The sequence below is a fragment of the Protopterus annectens genome, chromosome 15.part0 (assembly GCF_019279795.1).
Source record: "Protopterus annectens isolate FY-2018-M chromosome 15.part0, PAN1.0, whole genome shotgun sequence".
NCBI classification, from domain to species: Eukaryota; Metazoa; Chordata; order Ceratodontiformes; family Protopteridae; genus Protopterus; species Protopterus annectens.
Window position 1 is genome coordinate 256,211,352 of NC_056749.1, and position 24,836 is coordinate 256,236,187.

General features: G+C 42.1%; 1 protein-coding gene across 1 annotated transcript in view; it reads right to left on the reverse strand.

The window, feature by feature from the left end:
* Positions 1-24,836, reverse strand: part of ATRX (ATRX chromatin remodeler) — a 3,779,564-nt gene that overhangs the window by 1,252,536 nt on the left and 2,502,192 nt on the right. Inside the window, exon 18 of the mRNA XM_044057254.1 lies at positions 7,340-7,517. Within this exon, the coding sequence (XP_043913189.1) occupies positions 7,340-7,517 (178 nt within the window). The remainder of the gene's footprint in view (positions 1-7,339; positions 7,518-24,836) is intronic.

Genomic DNA, 24,836 nt, shown 5'->3' on the forward strand with positions numbered 1-24,836 from the left:
GTGCCTAATAACTTTGATTTGACATGGTCTGGCAAGGTCTGCTCCTTAAGCCAAGCATGTCTTTTCAGTACAGAACCAGTGACTGCTGCCCTGCAGGATGCTACTAGGGCGTCAAAGCCACACGGCAATGTATGCTTGCTGACTTGGCTTGCAGAATGCATAAGTTCCTGCAATTCTTTATTTTCTGCACAGTCTGTAAAGGTAGCTATTTTTTGCTTAATAAGTTCCATAATATGTTGCTGATAACTTCAGCATGTGAAACTGACAAGGCCCTAAAGAGTTGCAGAAGTATATACTTTCTTACCCCATCTGTCCAAACCTCTGGAATCCCTGTCCGAAGGGGTGAGATATTTAGCTGTAGTTGCCTTGATACCTTCAGGTCCCTGGGAAATTATCTCTGGGCCAGCAGTAGGATTTTTGAAAAGGAATTTATGACAGTCAGGTACTCTGTAGTACCTGTCTGGTTTCCTAGGAGCAGGGGGTAAAGTATCAGGAGTAAGGCTGGAACCCATAAAGACATCAACAACTTTCAGGACTGGGGGTATTGCTAAAGGCCTATGTTGTGGCAAGTCTAGAAATTCTCTGAGTCTCTTTTTGGACCGAGGATAGTTTTGGCATTCCCAGTGGAAATGCTCTCTTAAAGCATGTAAGGTTTCACCAAAAGAAAAATCCTCCGGAGGAGAGGCAGAGGGAATGGATTCCTCTGCATCTGAATCCTCATAAGCAGATACAGGCATGTCTTCATTGTAAGAAACCTCAGAATCATTGGACTCTTGGTCTGTTTAACCTCCTGGGGACTGATCTCTTTTTCTCTTAGCAAGGGAAGGCCGACTTCCCCTAATCAGCATAATAAGGTCTTCTGCCATTCTAAGAATTTTATGTTGTGGCAAGGGAGCAGGTGCATGCGCTTTGGTCATCGGTTTTCTAGGCGTAGCATTTACTTTTGGCCTTAGAAACTCGTCAGTCTTAGAACTGAATTTGGTTTGTGTCGAACATCGGTAGTGCGAAGAACTTCCTCAGAAGCCGGTGCCTGCTCAGCAGCTCCGGACCCATCCAAGGTAGAGACAGCCGCAGGTTCCATGGTCGAAGAAGAATCTTGCAGCATACCAGACTCTGAACGGGTCTCGGTAGAGGCCTGCGAATTCATTGAAGCAGGCATCAGGGGCTGCAAAAGTACCTCACTGAGTACCAGCGAACTGGCGACTAGCTTAACGGCAACGTTGCCGGCAGCTTTGGACCTGTGTGGTCTGTCTCTCTTTATCCTTACATTTTTTCAGACTATCGGTAGTTGGATGGCTTATCGAAGCCATTTCGGAAAACTGAGATTGAGAACAAAAGTATTTATCGAAAATAAGGTTCAGGCGTTGAACAAGGCACAAAACCAACAGCTAAACAGGTGACACAGTAAGAATGAAAATCTCAGTGTGGTACTTTCTTTCCACAGGTAAGACAATTGTTAACTTTTTCTGACATCGGTTAGAGCAAGAAAAAAGGATCCCCAATGGGGTACTTAGCTTTAGAAGACTTGTGCAAACTGCTTCTGCTTCGGGCTCCGCGGCAAGAAAGACTGATGTAATGGCATCGGCTGCTGTTTTTACACCCCTGACGACCAGTCAGTCCTGAAGCGACAGCAACTGACGCAGAAATACAAAGTTTCTGGTATTCGGGCCGACTGAGGCCTACTTGCAGGCAGACAACCCAAGTGTGATGACTGCAACTGTGAAACAAGAAAAACATCTAACAGGAAGCACTGTTATCAGCTGAAACTGAACAACTGATGAGAACACACAGGAGAAAAGCAATCCATGGATTAGCAAGACATGCCCTTTAACTACTTGTCAAGGAGAGAAGGGGAATTGCGTAATAATGACAAGCATGCCAGCAAACTTTCAGACTCATTTTTGGGGTCAATTATTTTTCTTCATAACCTTAGGGCAATTATTTTATTACTGCAAAATACATTTGCCTAAATGTTGTGAGAGCAGAACTACTTTTAATTTTAAATACTGGAAAACCAAGTTACCTGAGCACCCATTGTTCTGGCATTTTTAAGGGGTGTTGTGATAATTAGAAGTTATGTACTCACCATAACGTTCCATCTGAGTAGGTGTATTCATTTGTCTGCAACCTGTGGGTTATGGATCCGATATCGGATCCGAACCGGCATGGTTTTCCAGCTATGGATCCAAGCTCTCAGCTCCTCCCCTCACCCATAATGCCCTGCTCTACCCTCATGACCTCAGATCGAGTTTGCCAAAGCAACAACACCCTGAAAAGGGTAGCATAGAATATGCAGGAAACTGAAAGGCCAGGGGGATAGGAGGGCAGACAAATGAATACACCTACTCAGATGGAACGTTATGGTGAGTACGTAACTTCTAAATCTGAAGTAGGAGATTCATTTGTCTGCAACCTGTGGGACAGAGTCCCCAGCTACCTGAATCTTGGGCCATCATGGAAGGATATTCCGGGAGCCAAAGGATGCTCTACCCCTAGATGCAAGATCCAACTTATAGTGGGAAATAAAAGTATGAGATGAAGCCCACGTGGCTGCTGCACAAATATCATCTAGAGGAATCCTAGCCTTGAAGGCTGCCGAGGTAGATACTGACCGGGTTGAATGGGCATGAACACCCTCCGTGCAGGGCCTTCCTGAAGCTTGATAAGCCAATAAGATGCACTGTGAAATCCAGCGGACAGAGAAACTTTAGAAATTGGCTTGCCCAAATTAAATTTTGCAAAGGAAATAAACAACTGGTCGGATTGCCTATGACCAGCCGTCCTGATCAGATAAAATCTAAGTTGCCTGTGAACATCTAATGAATGTAGCTTATATTCACCTTTGTTTTCATATTTAGGAAGAAAACAGGAAGGTTAATGGACTGATTGATGTTTGCTTCAGAATTTTAGGAAGAAAGGACGGGTTGGTCCTGAGGTAGACACGGTCCGGATGAAATACCAAGTAAGGAGGTTTAGCTGATAATGCTTGAAGCTCAGAAACTCTCTTGGCCGATGTAATGGCTACCAAAAGGCTGTCTTGTAGGACAAGAATTTGAGATCCACCGTAGCCAGCTGGCTCAAAGGAGGGGCGGTCAAGGCCTGTAGGACCAGAGAGAGGTCCCAAGGAGGAACTGCTTGTTTTATAGGGGCCTGAGAAGAAAAGTACCCTTAAGAAAAATTTTACACAATTTGGCTGACATAAGAGGATTAGAGTCATGGCCAATGTGATAATGAGAAATTGCCGCCAGTTGTACTTTGACTGTGGAACTGCTGGCACCATCGTTAAAGAGAGTGGTTAGAAAGTCAAGCACTAAAGGAAGAGGAACCGTGAAGGATTCAGGCCTTGCCAAAACGTTTCCACTTGCTTCGTAAACCTTTCTAGTGGATGGTTTATGAGCTGCCACCAAAATTGCCTTAACGGTGACGAAATACCGAGTCCTAATCAAGAGTGGAACTGGAGCAGGTCAGCTTCAGGTTGTCCAGATTCAGGAGGAATGCAGGATGGATGGGATATCAGATCCGGATGGGATCTAGAATCCAAGGAGGATTCACCGAGTGAGACCTTAGGAAGGGGAACCAGATCTGTCGAGGCCAAAGGAGCAATGAGAATCATTCTGCAACCCACCCGAGAGGCTTTCTGAAGAACTTGGAGCATCAGAGGTAAGGGTGGATAAGCATACAGAAGACCGGTGGCAAGCATGCACCAGAGTGGGGTACCTCCGGAGGAGGTATCAGAGCCAAAAACTGTCGACTTGGTGTTTGAGGAGAGGCAAAAGATCGCATGAAGGGTTCCCCACCGTGCGGATATGCGTTCGCTACTTGACAATTGAGAGACCACTCGTAAGGGGTCAGAATGGTGCGACTGAGCTTGTCCGCTAGGATGTTGGACCGAATGGAATGCTGCTATTAGAAAGCGGTTGGTGGAGATTGCCCATTCCCAAACTCTCATGGCTTCTCGACAAGAGGGTAAGACCTTGTTCCCCTTGCTTGTTGATGTACCAGACAACAGACATGTTGTCCGATTGAATCGCAATTGTTCCAAAGGAAGAAAGTCCTGAAGTGCTAGCAACGCTAAGAGCACTGCTCTCATCTCTAGAACATTGATATGCAGTAAGGTCTCTGAATCGTCCCCATTGCCTTGGACGGTCGGCCCATAAGTGCCCCCACCCGGCGGGCGAGGTCCGGGTGGTCACCGCGAGAGAGGAGGGGAGAGGTGGTCACCGTGGCTGCCTCTGTGGAGATCCGGGAGTGGAGCCACCACAAGAGGGACCGCTTGCAAGCCTTGCTGATCGCTATGGGATGATGCATGGGAGAGCAAGGTATGACCACTGTACTAAGAGCGCCCACTGTGGAAGAAGTGCTATAGCTGATGCCATGGAGAGAATGGCCCGCACCTGGAGCTGCAGATTTTGAACTCTGTCCAAGAGGAGGAAGGCTCGTCCTTCCTTGTAGCTCCAGCCCCTATAAAATCTAAGAGCTGTGAAAGGAGCAAGATGGAGAAAGGAGTCTCGCCAATAAGAGTAGATGCCTTGTTGGGGCGTAAGAAGCCAGTCGTCCAGGTAGGGAAGACCTGCACCCCTGAAGCCTCAGGTGGGTGTGGTGAGACCAAAGGGAAGGACCCAGAACTGGTAGTGACTGGCTCCCAGCCGGGCGGAGAAACCTCCTGGAGGCCTGTCCATCAGGATGTGGTAGCACGCATCCTTTTCTTTGGGGACTGCCAGATTCAAGAGAGAGGTCTAGGATTGGTCTTAGTTCCCCGTCTTCTTTGGCACTAAAAAGCCAGCGGTCCGATGTTATGGACTCCTGCCGCGCTAGGTGCCCGCCGCAACGCCCCTCGACTGCTCCCAGAGAGGCAACCAACCCAACCCAGCAGCGACGCGCTTTGCCGGGCGAGAAGGTGCCTGACCAAGTTTCGCTTCCTCTGCCTCTAGACTGGTTGTCCGGGAGCAGGCTGGGACTGCTGCGACTCCAACCACATCTCTTCTTTCCTGACCCTTGGTTCTAGAGTAGGGCCGGGTGCAGAGAAGCGGATTCACGGAGGCAGACAGCGCTCTTTCCGTCTCCCTAACGCCTCGCTTAACGGTTTTGCCAGAACCATCAAAGGGGTGTTTGCAAATGACGCTTTGAAGGGCTCTGGCTCAGTGGGGTGACCCTGCCTGGCAGGCCTGGACTAGTCCTGTCCCGTCCCTCCCGCTCTAGCCGCGCCTTCCGTGGGAGAGGCCGCGAGACAGAAGACCTAAATTAACCCAAACCTGGTGGTACAGATTGTGCAGAACCCTGTCCTCCTCCCGAATGGGATCTCTGGGGGAGCGCATTCTTCTCGCTTGCCAATAACATACTGTTGTAAGTAGTAGCCCTACCGAGAAGGTCGCTGAACTAAACATCCGGCTCTAAGCGTCCATCATTCTACCGAGGCCCCTTACTCTCCAATGCCCGGGCGGGACGTGGGCTAAGGATGTGGCTCCCGCGGTGTCTTCCTTCCCCACGCCCTGGTATAAGGTAATCCCAGGGGGGGGGCAGGGAGGACACCCAAGGAGAAGCAGGCAGACCCGCTTCCAAATGCCTCCAAGGACTCGTCCGAGGAGGAGGAAGACTTGACAGAAAGGCTATATGTGGGATTCGACGCAGGCTAGGGTAGGCCTGCTCAGGACCCGTGAAAAGCACACAGGGACCGGGGCCGAGGAGGGAGACCCGAGCAGACAGCGGAGCGGGGAGAAGAAGCTGCGGCTGGGGGGGGCCGACAGGAGTCTCGCCGCGCCGCTTGTGGTGCTCTCCCTCCCGGTCCCTAGGCATCCCCTCTCCTCCTCCAAGCGGAGGAGAGGTCAGGGAGGGGCAGGGGAGTGCCACGGAGAATGCCCGAGGGAACGGCGTTACCGGTTCGAGAGAAGGGAAGCCCGGAAAGCCAGAGCGAGGCTGGCCGCCCGCTCGCCAAAGCAAGCGGACCTCCTCTCCCTCAGTGCCTGGGGTTGATGTGCAAACAAATGGAGCATCAGATGTACACACCAGTGGCCCAGGCTAACACACACCAGTGTGGCCATCAGCGGGAGACTAGAAAAACAGATTTGGGCTGATCAGCCATCCAAATCTATACAGCTACTAATTAAAAGTAACTAAAAGTAATACAGACACACAGGCCCAACACACACACACTACGCCACAGCGAGGGGAGAAAAAATACTTAATTTAACTCTAAATAAAACTATCAAAGAGGGAAACCTAAACTTCAAAAAGTACTTTCTGAATTAACAGATATAAAACTAGCACTTAGCTGAGAGCTTATACCAATCAATCCAGTCACCAGCTGCAAAAGAGATCTGGTGAGGTGAGGTAGAGCAGGGCGGTATGGGTGAGGGAGCTGGAAGCTTAGATCTCTTCATTTCAGCAAAGGGATTAAAATCACAAAGCCAGACAACAAGATAATACATTACCAGTGAAAATTGGCTTTATCTCACATAATCAGCAGTAAAAGCATCTCTTGAAGATATAACCAGATGTGAAGCCAGTTCCTCTGCCATTAAGGGATAAAGCCCTGAGTATGCCCCACGTGACAAGAATTTGATTAGCAGGCACTTGCTATAGCTGAATGGGGGAAGGAGTGAAGGTGCTAAGCCCACTTACTTTGTATCAGGGATGAAGCATGAATTTCATGTCCACAGCAAAAAAATGCACAGACTTTTTATATGGAGATTGAAGAAACATGCAGGATATGCTTTGTTCCAGGAGGTGGGGTTGTTTTTAAGTCTGTATCACCAACAGAAGTAACAGTCCAGTGATATACCAGTGCACATCCTTCAGAAGAACCAGGAGTGTAAAAAATGCAAAAATGAGAAAACCTTGGTCCTTCAGAGGCTAACTGCACCACACTCTGCTTGCTTGCCCCATGCCTATGTGGGAAACAATGAGCTACAGGGTTCTCAACTCAGAAGAGAATGAACAGGCCAACTGAGTGGCAAGAAGGGAGGCTCAGTGGTCAGGGGGAGACTAGTGCAATAAAAAAAAAAAGATATAAAATACTTAAAAGAAAAAATGCCCTACTAAACACACCTAGTTTGCAAAAGGATTTCTATACAGACGTGTTGCCAGATACTTCTGATTACAAACGTTTAAAACAAGTCTTCTGGAAAGCAGCAAAAAATATAACAATGAATACAATATGATGTACACTATTTGTATAACAACCAGTTACTTGGGGGAACATCATTAAAACATTAAAAAATGTGGAAAGTGATACGTATAAATATGAATTATTATTAAACCCATCCATACCCAATAATACAGGCCATTCACTAATAAAGATGATGAATACGAAGATAATATAGATGGTCTAGATATACTTTACCTGGATCTACCAATGTCTTTTGATACAATTCTTTCAGTTTCTTGCTTTTCACATTTCTGCCTTGTGTAAGATTGCGGTACATCTCATAACCAATTATTGCAATTCCGCCATTATCCTGCCACTCTTGCAACAACTGCCCTCGTTCCTGAGGTCGCTTCACAGTTGCAAGTTCAATAACCTGTGGAAAAAAAAAAAAACTCTTATTAAATCAATAAGCATATAAGATGAGTGGTAGAGCATGAAAACAGTGTAAGCGAGTTACACCTGTGCAATACTGCATGTTTTACTGCAATTCAAGACAGGCACAAGATGTCATATTACAAAGTGGGGAAAGTCCATCAATGACCAAACACAGCTAGCCAACACCACAAAAACAAGGAAAGGCAAAAATTAAAGGGTAGCAACAGAAAATAAAGCAACTATGACCACTCCTTACGTCTGTTAAAAGGGACTTTAGTTCAAGGAGAAGCAACTGTAATGTTAGTGTATAAGGCTATGTTAGAGAACAAACAAAACAAAAACAGGAAGATAAAGGTAGTCTTGTTTTCCTCCAGCACTGACCCTTCTATGTGTGTCTATTGTTAATACAATATTTTGGAGTAAAGGAGAATTTCTTTGATGAGTAATGCCAGAGTTACTCCAATTATTTGCTTAGAAGAAAGGGAAATTGTGTCTGCAAGGATAAGCTACCACATAACAGCAAGACTTAAGTTACAGGCTCCACAACACAATAGTGGAGTCTTAAGAACAGCTGAGAGAAAGTGAGGTTATTAGGATTGATGAAAGTACAGCTGCATAAGTACACTCTCCATTTTCAGTAGAAGCAGCCAAAAGGATCGGCTGAAAGAATTTTCTTACCTGAATGAGAACTAGCTTGAAGGCAGATGTCAGTCCATTGACATGAGCTTTTATAAAAGTCACATATGCCAAGGGGTGCATGGCCATAGGCTTTTGCCCTGGCAATTAAGAGGAGAACAGCTAGAAAACAGAGTGCACCATAGGCCCTACTCTGTTTTCTTCTGGTACAGAATGTGGCAAACAGAGCTAGTCTACCAACAAATGTTTTAGAAAAAAAACAAATAGGACCATGATAACCAAGCTTATGTAGCACACACACACACACACACAAAGGAAAATGAAAATTGCTATAATTTACTAAACTATTATAAAATACATAAAGGCAGATTTTCTGGGGGGAGCACTAAATAAACCTATCACATCCTCCTCCTGTGTATGCATAACTCCAGAGGAAACAAACTTAGAAATGCAACAGATTAGCAGTAAACAGAAAGGGATGCTGTCAAAGCAAATACGGATGGCAGAGTACTTGGCAACTCTAAACAAGGTCACCTTCATAGCAACTGATGTAGCAAGAAGCTATCTGCTCTAACGCACAGGCCACACTTGATGGTTCTATTATAGGACAGAATTTAAAGGAGTAAAAACTACCAGCATGTAAAGTGCTGGAGGACAGCCAGCAGAAAAAAATTCAGAAGGCTGACCACTGAAGTAATGAGGGACCAAAAATGGACAACTCCTGCAGTTACACTACAAGCAACAATATTTGGCTAATGTCTGAAATGAACAGGTAGCCAAAAAGCAAATGCCCTAAAATGAGACATTTTTACAACAAGAACAGCTGTGACCCAAGTGAAGCAACTTCTGAAAGTAGTACTTTCCAAATGGTAGTTCAGCATGTGGAAGTAAAAAATAATACAACCTGCAATCCACTTGTAAAGGGCTTGCTTTTGACACAGTCATCTCCTTTTCTCTAGTTTCTGCTTTGGCAAAGACAGGAGAGACATGTGGACTGGTTTAAGGACAATGTCAAGAGAGAAAAAAATGGGTTTATCACAGTGATGTGTTAGATCTACTGGAAAAAACAGCTATGGTTACTGACAAAATGGGCATGAATCTTTGACGAGTAAGTCAGACAATAAGAAAACCATTTTCCACACCAACTTCAATATCGCAGAACCCATGGGTTGGAAACGAGGTCTGGTAAGCCTGTCCATTGTGAGCCAAAATGAAAAGGGGTTCAACAAAGGAGGGCACAGATGCAGAACTTGCTTAAGGAACTGTTTGACCAGCAGATAGTCACATTCCTGCCCTCAAAAAACCATACAGGAAAGAAAGCACTGTTGTGTAAGATCTTACCTTGCTAGATGTCCTACATCTCACTGTTGCAGTATTATATACTCTTGGGATATCCCGATAAGGATAGCTGAATGCCCGGCCAGCATACCACAGCCTTTACATCTTCTGGGCATAGTACATCAGATGCGTGTCCTACATGCTAGGCTTAAGGTATATATGTGATGTATGAGTGCCTGATCCTCGAAAATAAAGAGCCCCGAAAGAACCAAATCAACCCCAGAGGAAAGCATCAGCATCTAATCAGGAAGGGAAGAAGAAGAAAGAAAAGACAACCCTTCAGCCAGAAGGAAAACAAGAGAAAGTAAACAGGGGACAGGTGCTACTTTAACAATGAGAAGCAGGACAAGTATTGTTATGGTAAGATCTTACACAATTATACTATGTTGTTCCTTCACTGTTGCAATTTTCTTTATCACTGGAAGAATAGAAAAGCTACTGTAAATTACAGGTGGAAGAAGCTACAGAAGAGCTTTCCAAAAACCTATGAAGGATGTCCCTGGTCCTAGAAATGATAGCCATCTTGTAATGTTTGTTGAAAGTGTGAACAGAGGACCAAGTAGTGGCTTCCAAGATGGCTCTAGAGTCCAGACCCTTGAAAAAAGCACCAGAAGAAGCCACTGCCTGGTAGACTGAGTATGAATAGAAGAGGAAAGCTGCTTGCTATGAAAAGAAAAGTAAAAAGAAATGACCTTAGAAATCCAGGAAGTGATACTGCCAAACCCAATTTCCTGGTATGAAAAAACACAAAGCTGCTCAAATATCCTGATATGTTTTGTCTTGTCGAAGTAACATTTGAGTTAATCTTCACACCAGCACCACCACGTAAACCAACAAAATAATAACACACACTGTTCCTCACAGTTCCCAACAGCTCACTCCATATATCCGTTCAGTTAAACCCACAAAATGCATGTATTATCAAAGGCCCATTCACAAGTGAAGATTAAAAACACGCTTTAATGAGCAAAAAGTCTAAAATATATATGCATCCAATAAGCGCTTTTGTCTAAGTAGTTTGAAATTTGTGTCTGGGGGAAGTGATGTCACTGCAGAAGGTGGTCATGTGATTGTTCTTTGCTTTAAAACTTCCTGCGAAGTATGCAATAGTATCTGATGAAGTTCCTCATACTTTGGATCCATACATCAAGCTTATTCCCCCCTTTACCCATAATCCTCTCCCAAGCCCCAGATTACCTCAGATCACGTTTGCCCCCTGATGTTAACATACAGGAAAGAAACAAACCAGCAAACAGTTAGAAAACTGTAGAAATATGACAGTAAAGATATCTGGAGCTCAATGGAAGAAAAGCTCAATTGGGTATAACTCCAGATCATACCAGGAAAACACATTTTACTAAAGGAAGGGGGAAAAGATGGAGGATAGAATGAAATCAGAAAACAGATGCATTGTTATGGTTAAGACTTAACTTTTGTATCTGATGTCTTTTTCTATCCGATGTCTTTTTCTATCCATTCCTCAATCACTGGGACAGAGTCCACTGCTAGTAAACCCTAGGGTGGTGTCATGGAAGGATACTCTGGAGTACAGCAGAATCAAATGCTGCCGTGTACATAGAAAGGATACCAAATTTGTAATTAACTATGAAGGTATGAGCATTGGACAAAAATGCCATCTACAGAAGTACTGCATAGCAAGGCAGAGGAAGTGGATATTGACCTTGTGGAAGAGCTCATGGTGGTCTTGGCTGAAACAAACTTTTTTGTTTATAAACATAAGCAATACAATTACTGAGCCACTATTCTAATGTGATCTTTGACACAGCGTGTCCCAATTTTCCATATATATATATATATATATATATATATATATATATTGATATATATATATATTGATATATATATATATTGATATATATATATTGATATATATTTCAGGAAGAAAACTGGTAAATTTATAGACTGGTTAAGGGCAAAGATAACATAAGGTGGCTGGCAAGATAGTCTGGAGTTCACATACTCGTCTAGCAGATTTAATTCAGCCTCCTAGCTATAGCTCCCGTGGAGTAAATTCACCTTTCACTGGGCATTTTCTATGTATACAGAATAGGCTGGAAATGCATAGAGAAAGCTAAAAACAGTGAACGGTTATACAGAAAGAAGAAATTATGCCACAGCCAGGATTCATACCCTTTTGTAGGGTGGATAGTACCTGGAGTAGTTGTACAGTTTCAGCCTCCTAGCTATACCCCTCGTTGAGTAAATTCACTTTTCATTCGGCATTTTTCTATGTATATAGAACAGGATGGAAATGCATACAGAAAGCTAAAAACCAGGGGTGGGAGGTTGGCATGATGGTTAAGTCGTTTACCTTAAAAACACAAGTTGCAGGGTTTGATTCTCACATGGGATAATTGGCTAGGCTTAAAATGATCCACAGGGGCAGACAGCCTAGTACTAATCTATGAACCTATAAACGAGAAAAATGATTTTACAGGACAAAAATTTTAAATCAGTATTTGCTGCTGGCTCTAATGGGGTTAAGGCTTTTGTTTTTTAAACAAGAAGCATGTTTATTAAATCACCACTTACGACATAAGCAATCATACATCTATAAAATAAAAACAAACCACACTGACACAATGCTACTTGCAAGCATTTTACATCACAAAGCATACTGACACACTCCCTATTGCAAGCATTATACATCACTTATAATCTACCCAATCATTTTCAAACATTACCTAGCTCATTTAAGTCCTGCCTTTTTTTAAACTCATTCATCCCCTGTATGTATTGTTCCCACAATTCCCATTTTTTCCTACCCTTTTCTAAAGATCTCAATTCCAGTTGTTTTATCTCTGTTACTATATTCACTACTTCTGACATAGTTGGTTTAGATTTTGATTTCCATTTTCTAGTAATTGCTTTTTTGGCAGCCACCATAATTAGACACAGCAAGACCTTAGCATGTCTAGGCAATTCCAATTATGTATCAGAAAAAAATGGAGTTAAGGCTTGAAGCAGAATTGTTAAATCCCAAGGAAGGGTAGGATCCTTGATAGGTGGTCTAAGTAAAAATGTACCTTTCAGGTAGGCTTTGCATAATTTGAGGGAGGCCAGTGAGAAATTATTTTTACCTATATGTTAACTGGAGCTTGAGCCAACTGTACCTTGATTGCGGAGTAACTTGCCCCCTTATGGAAAATGGAGGCCAGAAAATCTAAAACCACTGGAACGGGTGCCAAGAAGACCCTTAGTCTAGGTGTCTCTCATTGGCCCAAACAGAGAATCTTTTTCACCTGCTTTTGTATATGTTCTTAGGGAATCCATTTGATAACAAGTAGGATACGCAGAGCATGGGAAGAAAGGCTGGACTTTTAAGCTATCATTGGAAGTGGATAAACCATGTGGTTACCTTGTGGATATTTGGGTCCACATGGGTGAGACAACAGGTTAGGCGAGGGATCCAGAACCCAAGGAGGGGATACCAGATGAGGCCAAAGGAAAGGAAACCACACTTGGCAAGGCCAACATGGGGTAATGAAGATCACCTTGCTCTTGCGTTGATACATTTATTGTAAAAAGTTTGATACGAGGTGAGTAGGAGGATAAGGATAGAAGAGACGCTCAGTGACTCCCCCTTATGGAAGGATTAGGGCAAAATACCTGCAACATCTGAAACTGTGAAGAGAGGTGAGGAGACTGCAGCATGGCTGGCCCCATAGGCAAAAATTTGCTCTGCCAATGAAGGATTGAGACACCACTCGTGAGGCAGAAGAATAGATCTGCTCAGTCTGTCCATTAAAACGCTGGACTTTCCTGGGATATGCACTGCCAACATAACTGGGCTGGAACAGATCCGCCACTGTCACACACTCACTACCTCCTGATACAGTAGATAAGAGTAGGATCCCCCCATCTGTTGATGTACCAGACCACTGATATGTTGGCTGTCTGTATGGCAATTGTCCCTCGAGGGAGAATGTCCTGAAATGCCTGCAATGCTAGAACTACTCACCTCTAGGATGCTGATGTGAAGCCTTTTCAATAAGGGGGTGCCACATACCTTGGACTGCCTGTCACATGTGGTTTACTATCAAAACATCGAAGTTCATAAAAATGAACGTTCAATACTTCGAAAATGACTTCCTACTTCCTGTATACTAATTAGGTTAAAATGTCAAACCTGTTGATCGAATTCAACAGATTCGACATTTATGTTGAAAATCGATCTTGATGGCAGTGTAGGTATAAACCTAAGTTTAAACAGCTACAATGTCACTCACGTTTTAGCAGGTGAGCAAGGTGAACGTTCAATACTTCGAAAATGACTTCCTACTTCCTGTATACTAATTAGGTTAAAATGTCGAACCTGTTGATCGAATTCAACAGATTCAACATTTATGTCGAAAATCGACCTTGATGGCAGTGTAGGTATAAACCTAAGTTAAACACCTACACTGTCACTCACGTTTTAGCAGGTGAGCAAGCCCCCCCCCTGGACCCCCCCACTCCCTGTAAATTAAGTATTCTAACTACGAGATAACACTACAATGAGGAAAGGGATACATTTCCCAATCCGCACTGTACCGCGACTCTACTCATAGCATCTAGTTCATATCAGCGAATGCACAATTGCATTCAGTGATATGAAGACATTTCCAACAAACAAGTGAAACGAAACACAAAGGTTACAATCCAAGTTAGAGCAAAAACACACAGGAACTCAATGGACCAGCTTTAATGTAAATGGTTTTAGTGCTTTCGTCAGGGTATAACCAAAAGACTTCTTCAGAAACATAATTTCATTACATAAACCACATTAAATATCCCTCCCAGAATACTATGTGACATAAAACAACCAATGCAGCTAGTTTTTCCATTTAAAGTAAAACCGCATATCATTCTTTCGAAGTTACACAGGTTAATAAAATACATATATAGCCTTTTAAAATCTAATACAAATTCTTATCCAAGTCATAACACACATGAACAAAGTTTCAGAACTAGCAATAGATAAAGAATCATTAAGTCCAGGGAACACACAAGCATTTAATCTGATTTGCCACCTCATTTCTTTATACTTAATAAAGTCAGTCCAAGGACCACCTCTTACATTTTTGGCTATCACATCTAACCCCATAAAACCAAATTCATGCCCAAGATTTTCTAATGCATGTTTACATAAAGCATTGTTGAGGTTACACTTCTTAATGTCATTGAAGTGCTCATACACTCGTTCCCTACATTTTCTCTGGGTCTTTCCAACATAAAATCCATTACAGTGTTTACACAATGCCACATAAATAATGCCCATTGTATTACAATTACAAAAACATTTTGTCTGAACACGGACCCCGATGATAACTTCAATTCAATGACATATTTACATAAACTACAAAATCCACATTTACGTGTAACATTTATTCTACAGGTAACAGTCAGGTCACTTCCCTGTCCATTTTCTAACAATTCCTTCAAACACTTCCCCTTCCTATATACCATTTTTAATATCATCCCCCAGTACATTCGTAAACTTGTGGTAACAAGAAAAAATACTCCAATTTTTCTTCAGAATCTTGTACACATGGGAAAGTCCGGGGAATAAGTGGTAATAAATGACAATGAAGTTTAACTTCTTGTTTTTCTGTTTAAAGTAACATCTACAACCGTAATATAATTTAAATAATTTCTGTTAACCTTTAATAGGGGAACATAAAACCCACTTGCCCTCTTATGACTACCCTCACTGAATGCACTTTTGACTAATTCATAAGGGTAACCCCTAGCTAAAAACAGGTTAGTCAAAGTTTTACATTCATTCTCAAAGATTTCGTCTTCAGAAACCATTCTGGTTAGATGTACAAACTTGTCCCTTGACAATGCACCTTTTTTGGTGTTCAGGGTGGCAACTGTCATAATGCAAAACCCAGTCCAAGAAAGAGGATTTTCTATAAATGTTACTGATTAACCTCGTGTTGCTCACATCTTTTAAGGTGCACGTCTAAATATGAAATATCAGAGTGACTCCATTTAGAGGTAAAAGTAAAAAAGGGGTAGTTTGATTCAGATATTCCAAGAATACCTTTAGTTCACTCTCAGTCTTGTTCCACACAATAAAAACATCACCAAGGAAATGGATATACAGTTCCAAAGGGGAAGACCCCCACACCTCTCAAAAACAAATTTCCTTTCCCACTGTAGCATTACAATGTTGGCAAAAAAGAGGGCACACGCTGCCCCCATTACAACACTCTTCTTTTGCACAAATAAAGTCCACCAATAAACACACAGTTGTGTTTTAACACCAATTCCATAAGCAAATCTAGGGCATTAATCTCTTTGTTAGAAAAGACATCCAGTTCCAACAAAAACTCATGGTACCATTCCAAGCCCACATCATGAGGTGTCACGTTAAATAAATTAATAACATCTATGGTACAAAAAAATCAAATCATCATTGTACTTTACCTTCGACACTTTACAAAGAAAATCCCATGAATCCTTACAAATGTGAAAAACCATCCAATGTTTTTTCAATTTCAAATCAACAAATTTCGCCAAAGAGAGGGTTATAGATTTAGAAGCACTGACAATCAGTCTCATGGGTGGGTCCCCTCAGATCTTTATGTATTTTACGTTGCCCAAATATAGAGGGAATACTACGATATTTTACTGTTAGAGACAACCATTCATCTAAGGCTATCTGTCCCTGGTCCAACATGTCCTGCAGTAGCCAATCTATTCTAGAAAACGAAATATGCACCATGTTAATAGAAGTTTCTTCATAAAAAGCCCCATCAAGCAAAAAAGAAAACATTTTGTTTAAATAGTCATCAGAACTCATTATTACAACCCCCCCACCCTTGCCTTGTTTCATAACCCTAAAAGTTTTGTTTTTACACAGTTTCAATGACTCTTTTTCTTTAATACACAGATTACAGGAAAAGCTCTTACGTTACGACCTTCATTCAACACAGATCAAAATTCAAATTCACGTAGTTTTTCAAAAATCAATAATGGCATAGCTAGAGGGGGGTTAAAAACACTACTCCTTCCAATGACATTACAATCATCTTTGACCAACATGTTTTTAGCTAGGGGTTACACCTTTATGAATTGGTCAAAAGTGCATTCACTGAGGTTAGTCATAAGAGGGCAAGTGGGTTTTATATTCCCCTATTAAAGATTAATGGAAATGATTTAAATGATACTATGGTTGTAGATGTCACTTTAAACAGATAAACATGAAATTAATTTTCTTGGTCATGTATTACCACTTATTCCACGGACTGTCCCCATGTGTACAAGATTCTAAAGAAAAACTGGAGTATTTTTTCTTGTTATCACGAGTTTAAGACTGTACGGTGGGATGATATTAAAATGGTATATAGGAAGGGGAAGTGTTTGAAGGAATTGTTAGCAAATGGAGAGGGAGGTGACCTGACTGTTACCTCTAGAAAAAAATGGTACACACAAATATGGGTTTTGCAATTTATGTAAATATGTTATTGAAAGTGAAGTCATTATTATCAACGGGGTTTGTGTTCAGACAAAATGTTTTTGTTAATTGTAAAACCATGGCCATTATTTATGTGGCACTGTGTAAACAATGCAATGGATTTTATGTTGGAAAGACCCAGAGAAAATTTAGGGAACGTGTGTATGAGCACATCAATGACATTAAGATGTGTAACCTCAACAATGCTTTATATAAACATGTATTAGAAAATCCTGTGCATGAATTTGGTTTTATGGGGTTAGATGTGGTAGCCAAAAATGTAAGAGGTGGTCCCTGGACTGACTGAGTATAAAGAACTGAGGTGGCAAATCAAGACTAAATGCCTGCGTGTCCCCTGGACTTAATGATTCTTTATCTTTTGCTAGTGTTCTTAAACTTCGTTCATGTGTGTTATGATTTAGGTATATGAATTTGCATTAGATTTTAAAAGGCTATATACATATTTTATTAACCTGTGTCATTTCGAAAGAACGATATCTGGTCTTATTTTAAATGGAAAAACTAGTTGTATTGGTTGTTTTATATCACATGGTGTTCTGGGAGGGATATTTAATGTGGGTTATGTAAGGAAATGTTTCTGAAGTCTTTTGGTTATACACTGATGAAAAGCTTATATTAAAGCTAGTCCATTGAGTTCCTGTGAGTTTTTGCTCTAACTTGGATTGTAACCTTTGTGTTTTGCTGATATGTACTCTCGATCGCCTAAAGTTCGGCAACACGGAAGTCGACTAACTGCCATTTGACATTCCGTGTTCGCTGAACCAATGTTCAACTTTTTGGTAGTAAACCTTCCCAGATAATAACCCCCTGAACCGCAACTGGGAAGCATCCATTGTATTACCTTTATCCAAGGCCACAATGACCAAGAGGCGGCCGTGAAAGACATCTGGTGCGTGAATTCGCCAGCAGACATGCTGTCTGCAGATCTTTGTTACTCGAACGAGCAAGGTCATGAGAGGTCGATTCAAAGACCATTGTATTGCTTGGGTTGACTGTAACACACTTACACAGAAAAAACCTAATGGTTGAGGAACAGATGAAAAAGACAACATTGGATCCTTATCATCCAATGTGCTAAGCGAAGGATGGAGTAAGTGAGGGTAAATGAGAGATCCCTTGTCTTAAGTGAGAAGATTCGTCCCATGAAATAAATTGTGATGAATATCCCTAGTCAGGTAAAGTAGAAGGGGGAAAACTGTGGTGTCTAGGCCAAAAGAAAATCACCAGCAAGATTTACAGCCTGTCCCAGATGTTCTTGTGATGGACCTTTGGTGGTAAAGGAAGAAGGGGACAGGTATACAAAAACATCCCCTTCCAAGAAAAAGACAGGGCATCCACTTTCCAAGCCAGATAACTTGGCACTCGCACAGAAGTGGGGAAGTTGTCTCTTCAAGGGAGAGGCAAAAAGATCCACTTCAGGAGCATCCCAAAGACGTATTATGCTCAGAAACACTTTCCTGTCAAGCATCCATTTTTCAGAATTTGTCCTGGACCTGCTCAAAGACTCTGCCACCAGACTGTACTCTGAAAGAATGTGGACTGCCTGAAGACCCAAGTAATGGTGGACTGCAAATTCCCAAACCTGAAGACCAGCATGCAAAGAAAGTAAGATTTTGAGCCTCCTCGCTTGCTTATTGATGCACCATACAATGTTGGTATTGTCTGTAAAAAGATTTTAGAGGACCTGGAACCTGACGGGAATGAAAAGCTTGGAGGTGATGATATGGTCTGCCAGATGTAGATGGGACCAATGACTCATGACTTTTAGGTAGTTGAAGAGGGCTCCCCAACCATGAACGGATGCATCCATGCATACCTCCTGAGTAGGGACAGGAACCTGAAAAGGTAGACTTGACTTCAGGGAAATCTGCTGAATCCACCAGGGAAGCTTGAGACAAGGCAAAAGAGGAACAAGATATTCTAAATGATGGCAGTTCTGGAGCTAAACAGTCTTGAGATACAAATAAAATTTCCTTATGTGGAGTTTGGCAAAGGGAACCATGGGAATGGTGGATGCCATCTCCTCCAGGACTTGCAGAAATTCCCTTGCAGAAAGGACTGGAAGATGAAAAAGTGACTGGAACTAAGCAGTCAAAGAGAGGACCCTGAGAGGTGGGAGAAAAGCCCACATCGGAATGGTCTGAATCCTGCAACTCAAACATCTGGTCCCGAGAGGGAGTCAACACACACTTTTTAAGATTCAGTGCGAATCCCACACTGCACAGAAGCAGCACAGTAAAACATGAATCCTGATGTAAGAGCTGCTGAGAGGGAGGCATGAATCAAAAGGTCATCCAAATAAGAGAATACTTAAATTCCCTGAAGTTTGCAGGAGGCTACTACAGTGGTCAGATATTTGGTAAAGACCCTCAGAGCTGTACAAAGACCAAAAGGCAAAGCACAGAACTGATAAGAAAGGACGAAACAGACATATAAATATTTCCTGAAGAGTATATGAATAGAAATGTGGAGGCAAGTGTCTTTCAAATCAAGGGATACCAGAGAGGAAGCAGAGGAAAAACGGTGTGAAGAAACAACATCCTGAAAGGGGGAATCTTGTGAAAACTGTTGAGGAAATAAAAGTCTAGAATGGGCTACCACAACCCCTCCTTCCTGGAAATCAGAAACATCCTGGAATAAAAAACTGTTCCTTGCCAAGACAAGGGGACAGGTTAAATTGGTTCCCTGCATCACCAGATCCTGCAGAACCAAAGGAAAATAAAGGAACTGAGAAGGAGGAGTCTGAAGAAGGCCTGAGAATGGAGTAAGGTACTTCCAAGCCATTAAATAACCATTCTGGATAATGTACAGAACCCTGATGTCTGTGATCATCTGTTGCCAAACAGGAAACGACAGAGTTGACTAAGGGGACACAGGAGTCTGGCTGAGGGGTAGGGGAGGCTGAATGTCAAGCAGAAGCAGATTGTCAAGGAAAGACGATTTTTTTAACTCTCAGCACATTGAAAAAACTTGCCTGGAAAAGATTTCCTAGAAGCCCCCTTGACCCTAGAATGCTGTTTAGGCTGCCTACAAACAAAGAATGTTTAGAAGAATAATTCCTTTGAAAGTTACGAACAGGAGAGAGAAAGATTTGTTTCAAATCCTGGATAAAATTACCCTTAACCTGAAGGGTCTTAAACAAATTCAAATTCAGCAGTGCCAAAGTGATTCTGGTTGCCTAAGGGAGACTCCAATGAACTTGCCTTGATATCTTTAAGGAGAGCCTGGAAGTGTAACCAAGAATGCCTCCTCATAACAGATACAGACACAGCTGCCCTAGAGGAGGTATCAGCAGCATAACAGCTTTATTTAATAGAATGATGAGTGCATTAGAACTTAAATGGGAAGACATAAGTCTTACCCTCTGAATCAAGCAAATCAGCCATAACTCTCAAGAGAAGAGACATGACATACCAAGTCATATGGACCTGGAAATTAAGAGCCTAAATCCTAAGGTAGCAGATGTATATACTTTATTTTTAACATACTTGTCCATGACATGGCTGACCTTATCAGAAGGTAAAAGCTTAGAAGCCAGCAACTTGGATGGTTTTACCACTGGCTACCGAAACAACAACAAGATTAGAGGAAGGGCTTTTATATAAAAACTGTGGAGCCTCATGAACTTTACAAAACCTGTCTGGTTTCCTAGAGGCAGAAGGTTGGGGCCTGAGAAGCAGCAGTGAAAATATCCAGGAGGGTAACCAGCACTGAAAAGGTTGCAGAAGGCCAAGAATTATCTATATGCAAGAATTCATAGCATATTTTTTGAACATCAGAAACCTAGGAACAGTCCTACTTAAATATTCCATCATAGAAACTACTGTATTCGCAAAAGACAAATCCTCCCATTGGAGGCTACCCTCCAGGATATTTTCACTGTAGTTTCTCAGGCCCCTGAGTTTTATATTAAGATGGTTTTTTTTGCACTCTGGTGGGAGCAGAGATGAATTCAACCCACCCAAGTTGGAAACTGCTGGTGGAAAATTTACTGCATTTTCATCTGATTGGCCTGAGGGATTAACTGTGTAAAAATCTTTCATCCTGCTGGTATAAATGAATTACATTTTTGTGAAACTGTAGTCATTTACTCAGAGCTTTCCTGTACCCGGATTGGAAATTTGTGACTACAAGACTTGAATTGCTTCTAAAAAAACATCTGGACCTATAAAGCTGTTGTGTTTGTTGCACTTGCTCTAACTGTCTTTGTGCTTATTTAACACTTCTCTGCTGCATTTAATGATTTGGTAAAATTTATCACTACTTTTCGGCCTGCACTTGTTAAAGAAACAGCATCTGTTTCTTGTTGTACTGCTCTTAGGTTGTTTTAACAGTATTCTAATATTTCCTAACCTCTTCTGGTACTGCAAAAGCTGTTAGAAGTTTGCCAAAGTTCTCCGGAGTCTGCCAAAATATTTCTAAGTTTTGCAAGGTTTTTCTGTGGTGCTCTGCTCTTACATTCTGAACTCTTCTCTGTACTTTGCAGAACATTTCTCTGGGCTAGAGAACTTATTTCCAAGGATTCCTGATACTGCAGGAATTCTAATTTTTGTTGTAAATCATTTGTTACTGCACTTGAGCTCAAAATCAGTTAATTTTACATTAAGAGGATTCTTTTGCAGTCCTGAAGAAGCGGAGCCAAATTCAACCCATTCAAGTTAGAAACTTCTAGTGGACAGTTTGTATTTTTATCTGAATGGCCTGAGGGCTTAACTGTGTAAAAGTCTTTCATCCGGCTGGTATAAGAGCCTTGCATGTGCACATTGTAAAAATGCAGTTCCCTGTGCCTTGTATATAAGCAAATCTCTCTAGTTTAAAATCCTCTAAGGGGAAAAAATCTTCGGAGTCTCCCACTCTTCACTGCTGCTTGAAGGACTGCCAGTTTGCGCAGAGTGCAGTACCACTGCAGGTCATGTAAAGTACAGTTGTGTACACTTACCATAAATGTAGATGCTCGAGTGTATTCACTGTTGCAGTCATTACATTTGGGTAATCTGCTTGCAGGTTGCCCTCAATCGGCCTGAATTCCGAAGTCTTGGGTCCTGCGTCAGGTCGTCAGGGGTATAAAACATGCAGACAACGCCATTTTCTTTAGTTTTTCTTGCCCCCAATGTCACAAAAGGTAGCAATATTATATATATATATATATATATATATATATATATATATATATATATGTATACATCAATATAAACTTTACCATCATTTACAAGCAAATACACCACAAACGTTGTAGAAGGTAGAGAAGGAAAGATAAACTATAAAATGACAGGGGGATGGCGGGAGGGTAACCTGGACTGCAACAGTGAATACACTCTAACATCTACATTTATGGTAAGTGTACACAACTGTACGATGTTCTGCGTGTTTCACTGTTGCAGTCATTACATTTGGGTAGAATCCCAAAGCTATGGTTGGGAGGTTGGAGCTAAACAGCATTAGGTGTGGCTATAAGGCCCTGCAGCGCTGCAGTGGCAAAGCCTGCCCTGGACTTAGAGTAGAGAGGCAAATGGTAATGCTTTGTAAAGGTGTAAACAGAACTCCAAGTAGCAGCCTCTAGAATGTCTTTGGTTGGTAATCCTCTGAGAAAGGCTGCCGAAGTAGCTGCAGCTCTGGTGTAAGTAGCAGAAATGGATGCAGTGGCTTATCCACTTTGAAATTGTCTGCTTTGAGATGGCCTTTCCTTCTGATTCTGCAGCATATGACACTAGTAATTGCTCAGTTTTGCTCAGAAAGAAACAGGAGGGTCCTAAACAAAAGACCAGCACAGGTAGAAATTTTAGTAGAATCTAGAACAGAAGCTGCAGTTAAAAAGGAATAATGTGTACAGCATCTACAATACTGCATGATAACTATAAGAATCAGAGGAGGCTAGAAAGGACTGGAGAGAGAGACTGGATAAGTAATGTACTGTTAAGTTTGCTGTGAATGTTTAAAAACAGAACATATATTAGAATTTAAAGCAAGTACTGTATACTGCTGACCTGGGTGTAAAGGCACCTTTTAGGCTGTCCCCCACAGTAATATGGCTCCCTCCATATTGTTAAAATTAGCTAGTTTCCCCAACTATCTTCTTTCTTACACCTAAAATAATACCCTGAACACCGTAATTGCACTCTGCTCTCCCTCACATAGCCCTGAAAATTATACTCTGCAGCTATAAAATGAACCTGCAAATGAATAAAATACAGTTCAAACAGTCTATAAATTGGTGCAAAAAAACAAATTAAAAATACAGCCAAACATACAACCATACATACCAAAAGCCTAAGGAAATACTTGGAGTCAGAATTAGCCCTGCTCCGCTCGCCCATTGCTGCGCTCAGGCTTGCTCTGCTCCCCTCCCTGCCCCCAATTTTCACCTGCCCCCACTAGTGCTACATTTAAACTAAATTTAGCTACTCCCCTCATGCTAAGTACCAATCAGCACCTCATACATTACTGAACAGCCCTCCCCCTTAACCCATTTCCTTCTCTTCCATTCTTCCACACCCTGTTAGTACACTCAACCATCAAAATTGGCCCGACACCTAACAAAATGCAAACACGTAAAAAAATACTAATTACCCTACTGCCTATACTAATTCTATTTTACCATCTTACTGCCTATGAACAAAAACTTGACCATGGTATTCACTACTCAAATGGTCAAACAGCCACCCACAACTTCACACATAACACCAAACACTTTACCATCCCCAGCACACCAAATCTACCACTCTCAACAAAAAAACACCCCCTGTAAAGCCACAAAACATAATCCTAAAGACAAAGACTATATAAAACTTATAAACAAACTCCTAAAGCTTAGAGTATCCTGTCACTATAACCTTATAACACATGGGGACATCCATCCCAACCCTGGCCCACCCGCACCCAATAACCTTCACTCCCCTACCACAACCCCCACAGTCAAGTTACCCCTTTATACTTCCACTAGGTTCCCTCCTGGCATTTCACCTAAATATTAGAACTATTAACAATAAGATTCCCAACCTACATGCTCTCCTAGCAACCCACTCCCCAGACATTATGTGGAAACCTAGCTAAAACCTAGTACTACTGATAATGCGATACTACGTCCAGGATATAATATTCACCGGTTAGACCATACTACAATGAAAGGAGGTCGGATAGCAATCCTTTACAAAAATACTCGAAGTAGAGATTAGCCAGAACAAATGCTTGAACATCGTTGTCTCTGCTTACATTCCGCCAGGCAACAACTTAAATACCCTGGAGGATATCCTCCTATACTGGTTATCCCCTACCTATCCCCAAGAAACCATAGTTCTTGTTGACTTCAATACCGACTGGCACCCATGCTCCTCCGAACCCTCCCTCACCCCTATAAACTTATCTGGGTATAAACAGACCATAACCTCTCCCACTAGGATAAACAAACCGACCAACAGGGAAAGTATCCTAGACTGGATCATAGTTAATAACCAACCACAACTGTACACAGCTGGCACTCTCCATGATGACCTTAGCGACCAATTACTAACCTATATCATAAAACAAAGCCTAGACCAAATATAAAACCCTTAGAAACAGGGAAAACTTTGACACTGCTATATTCCTAAAAGAACTAAAAGCAGTTGACAGGTCAAAACTAAAAAAATCTACCATTAGAAGAGGCTATAGCTCACTTTAAAGTACAGTTTTGTACCTACCATAAATGTAGATGTCCGATAGATATGCAACTGCAGTCCTTACATATGGGTTGTCCTGCCTCAGGCAGCCCTCGGTCGGCCGGATTCCAAAGTCTGGGTCCGGCGTCGGCTGTTGTAGCCTCCTCCCCATCGTCAGAGAGGCTGGGGTATAAAAGCATCAGCCGACGCCATCTTCCTCAGT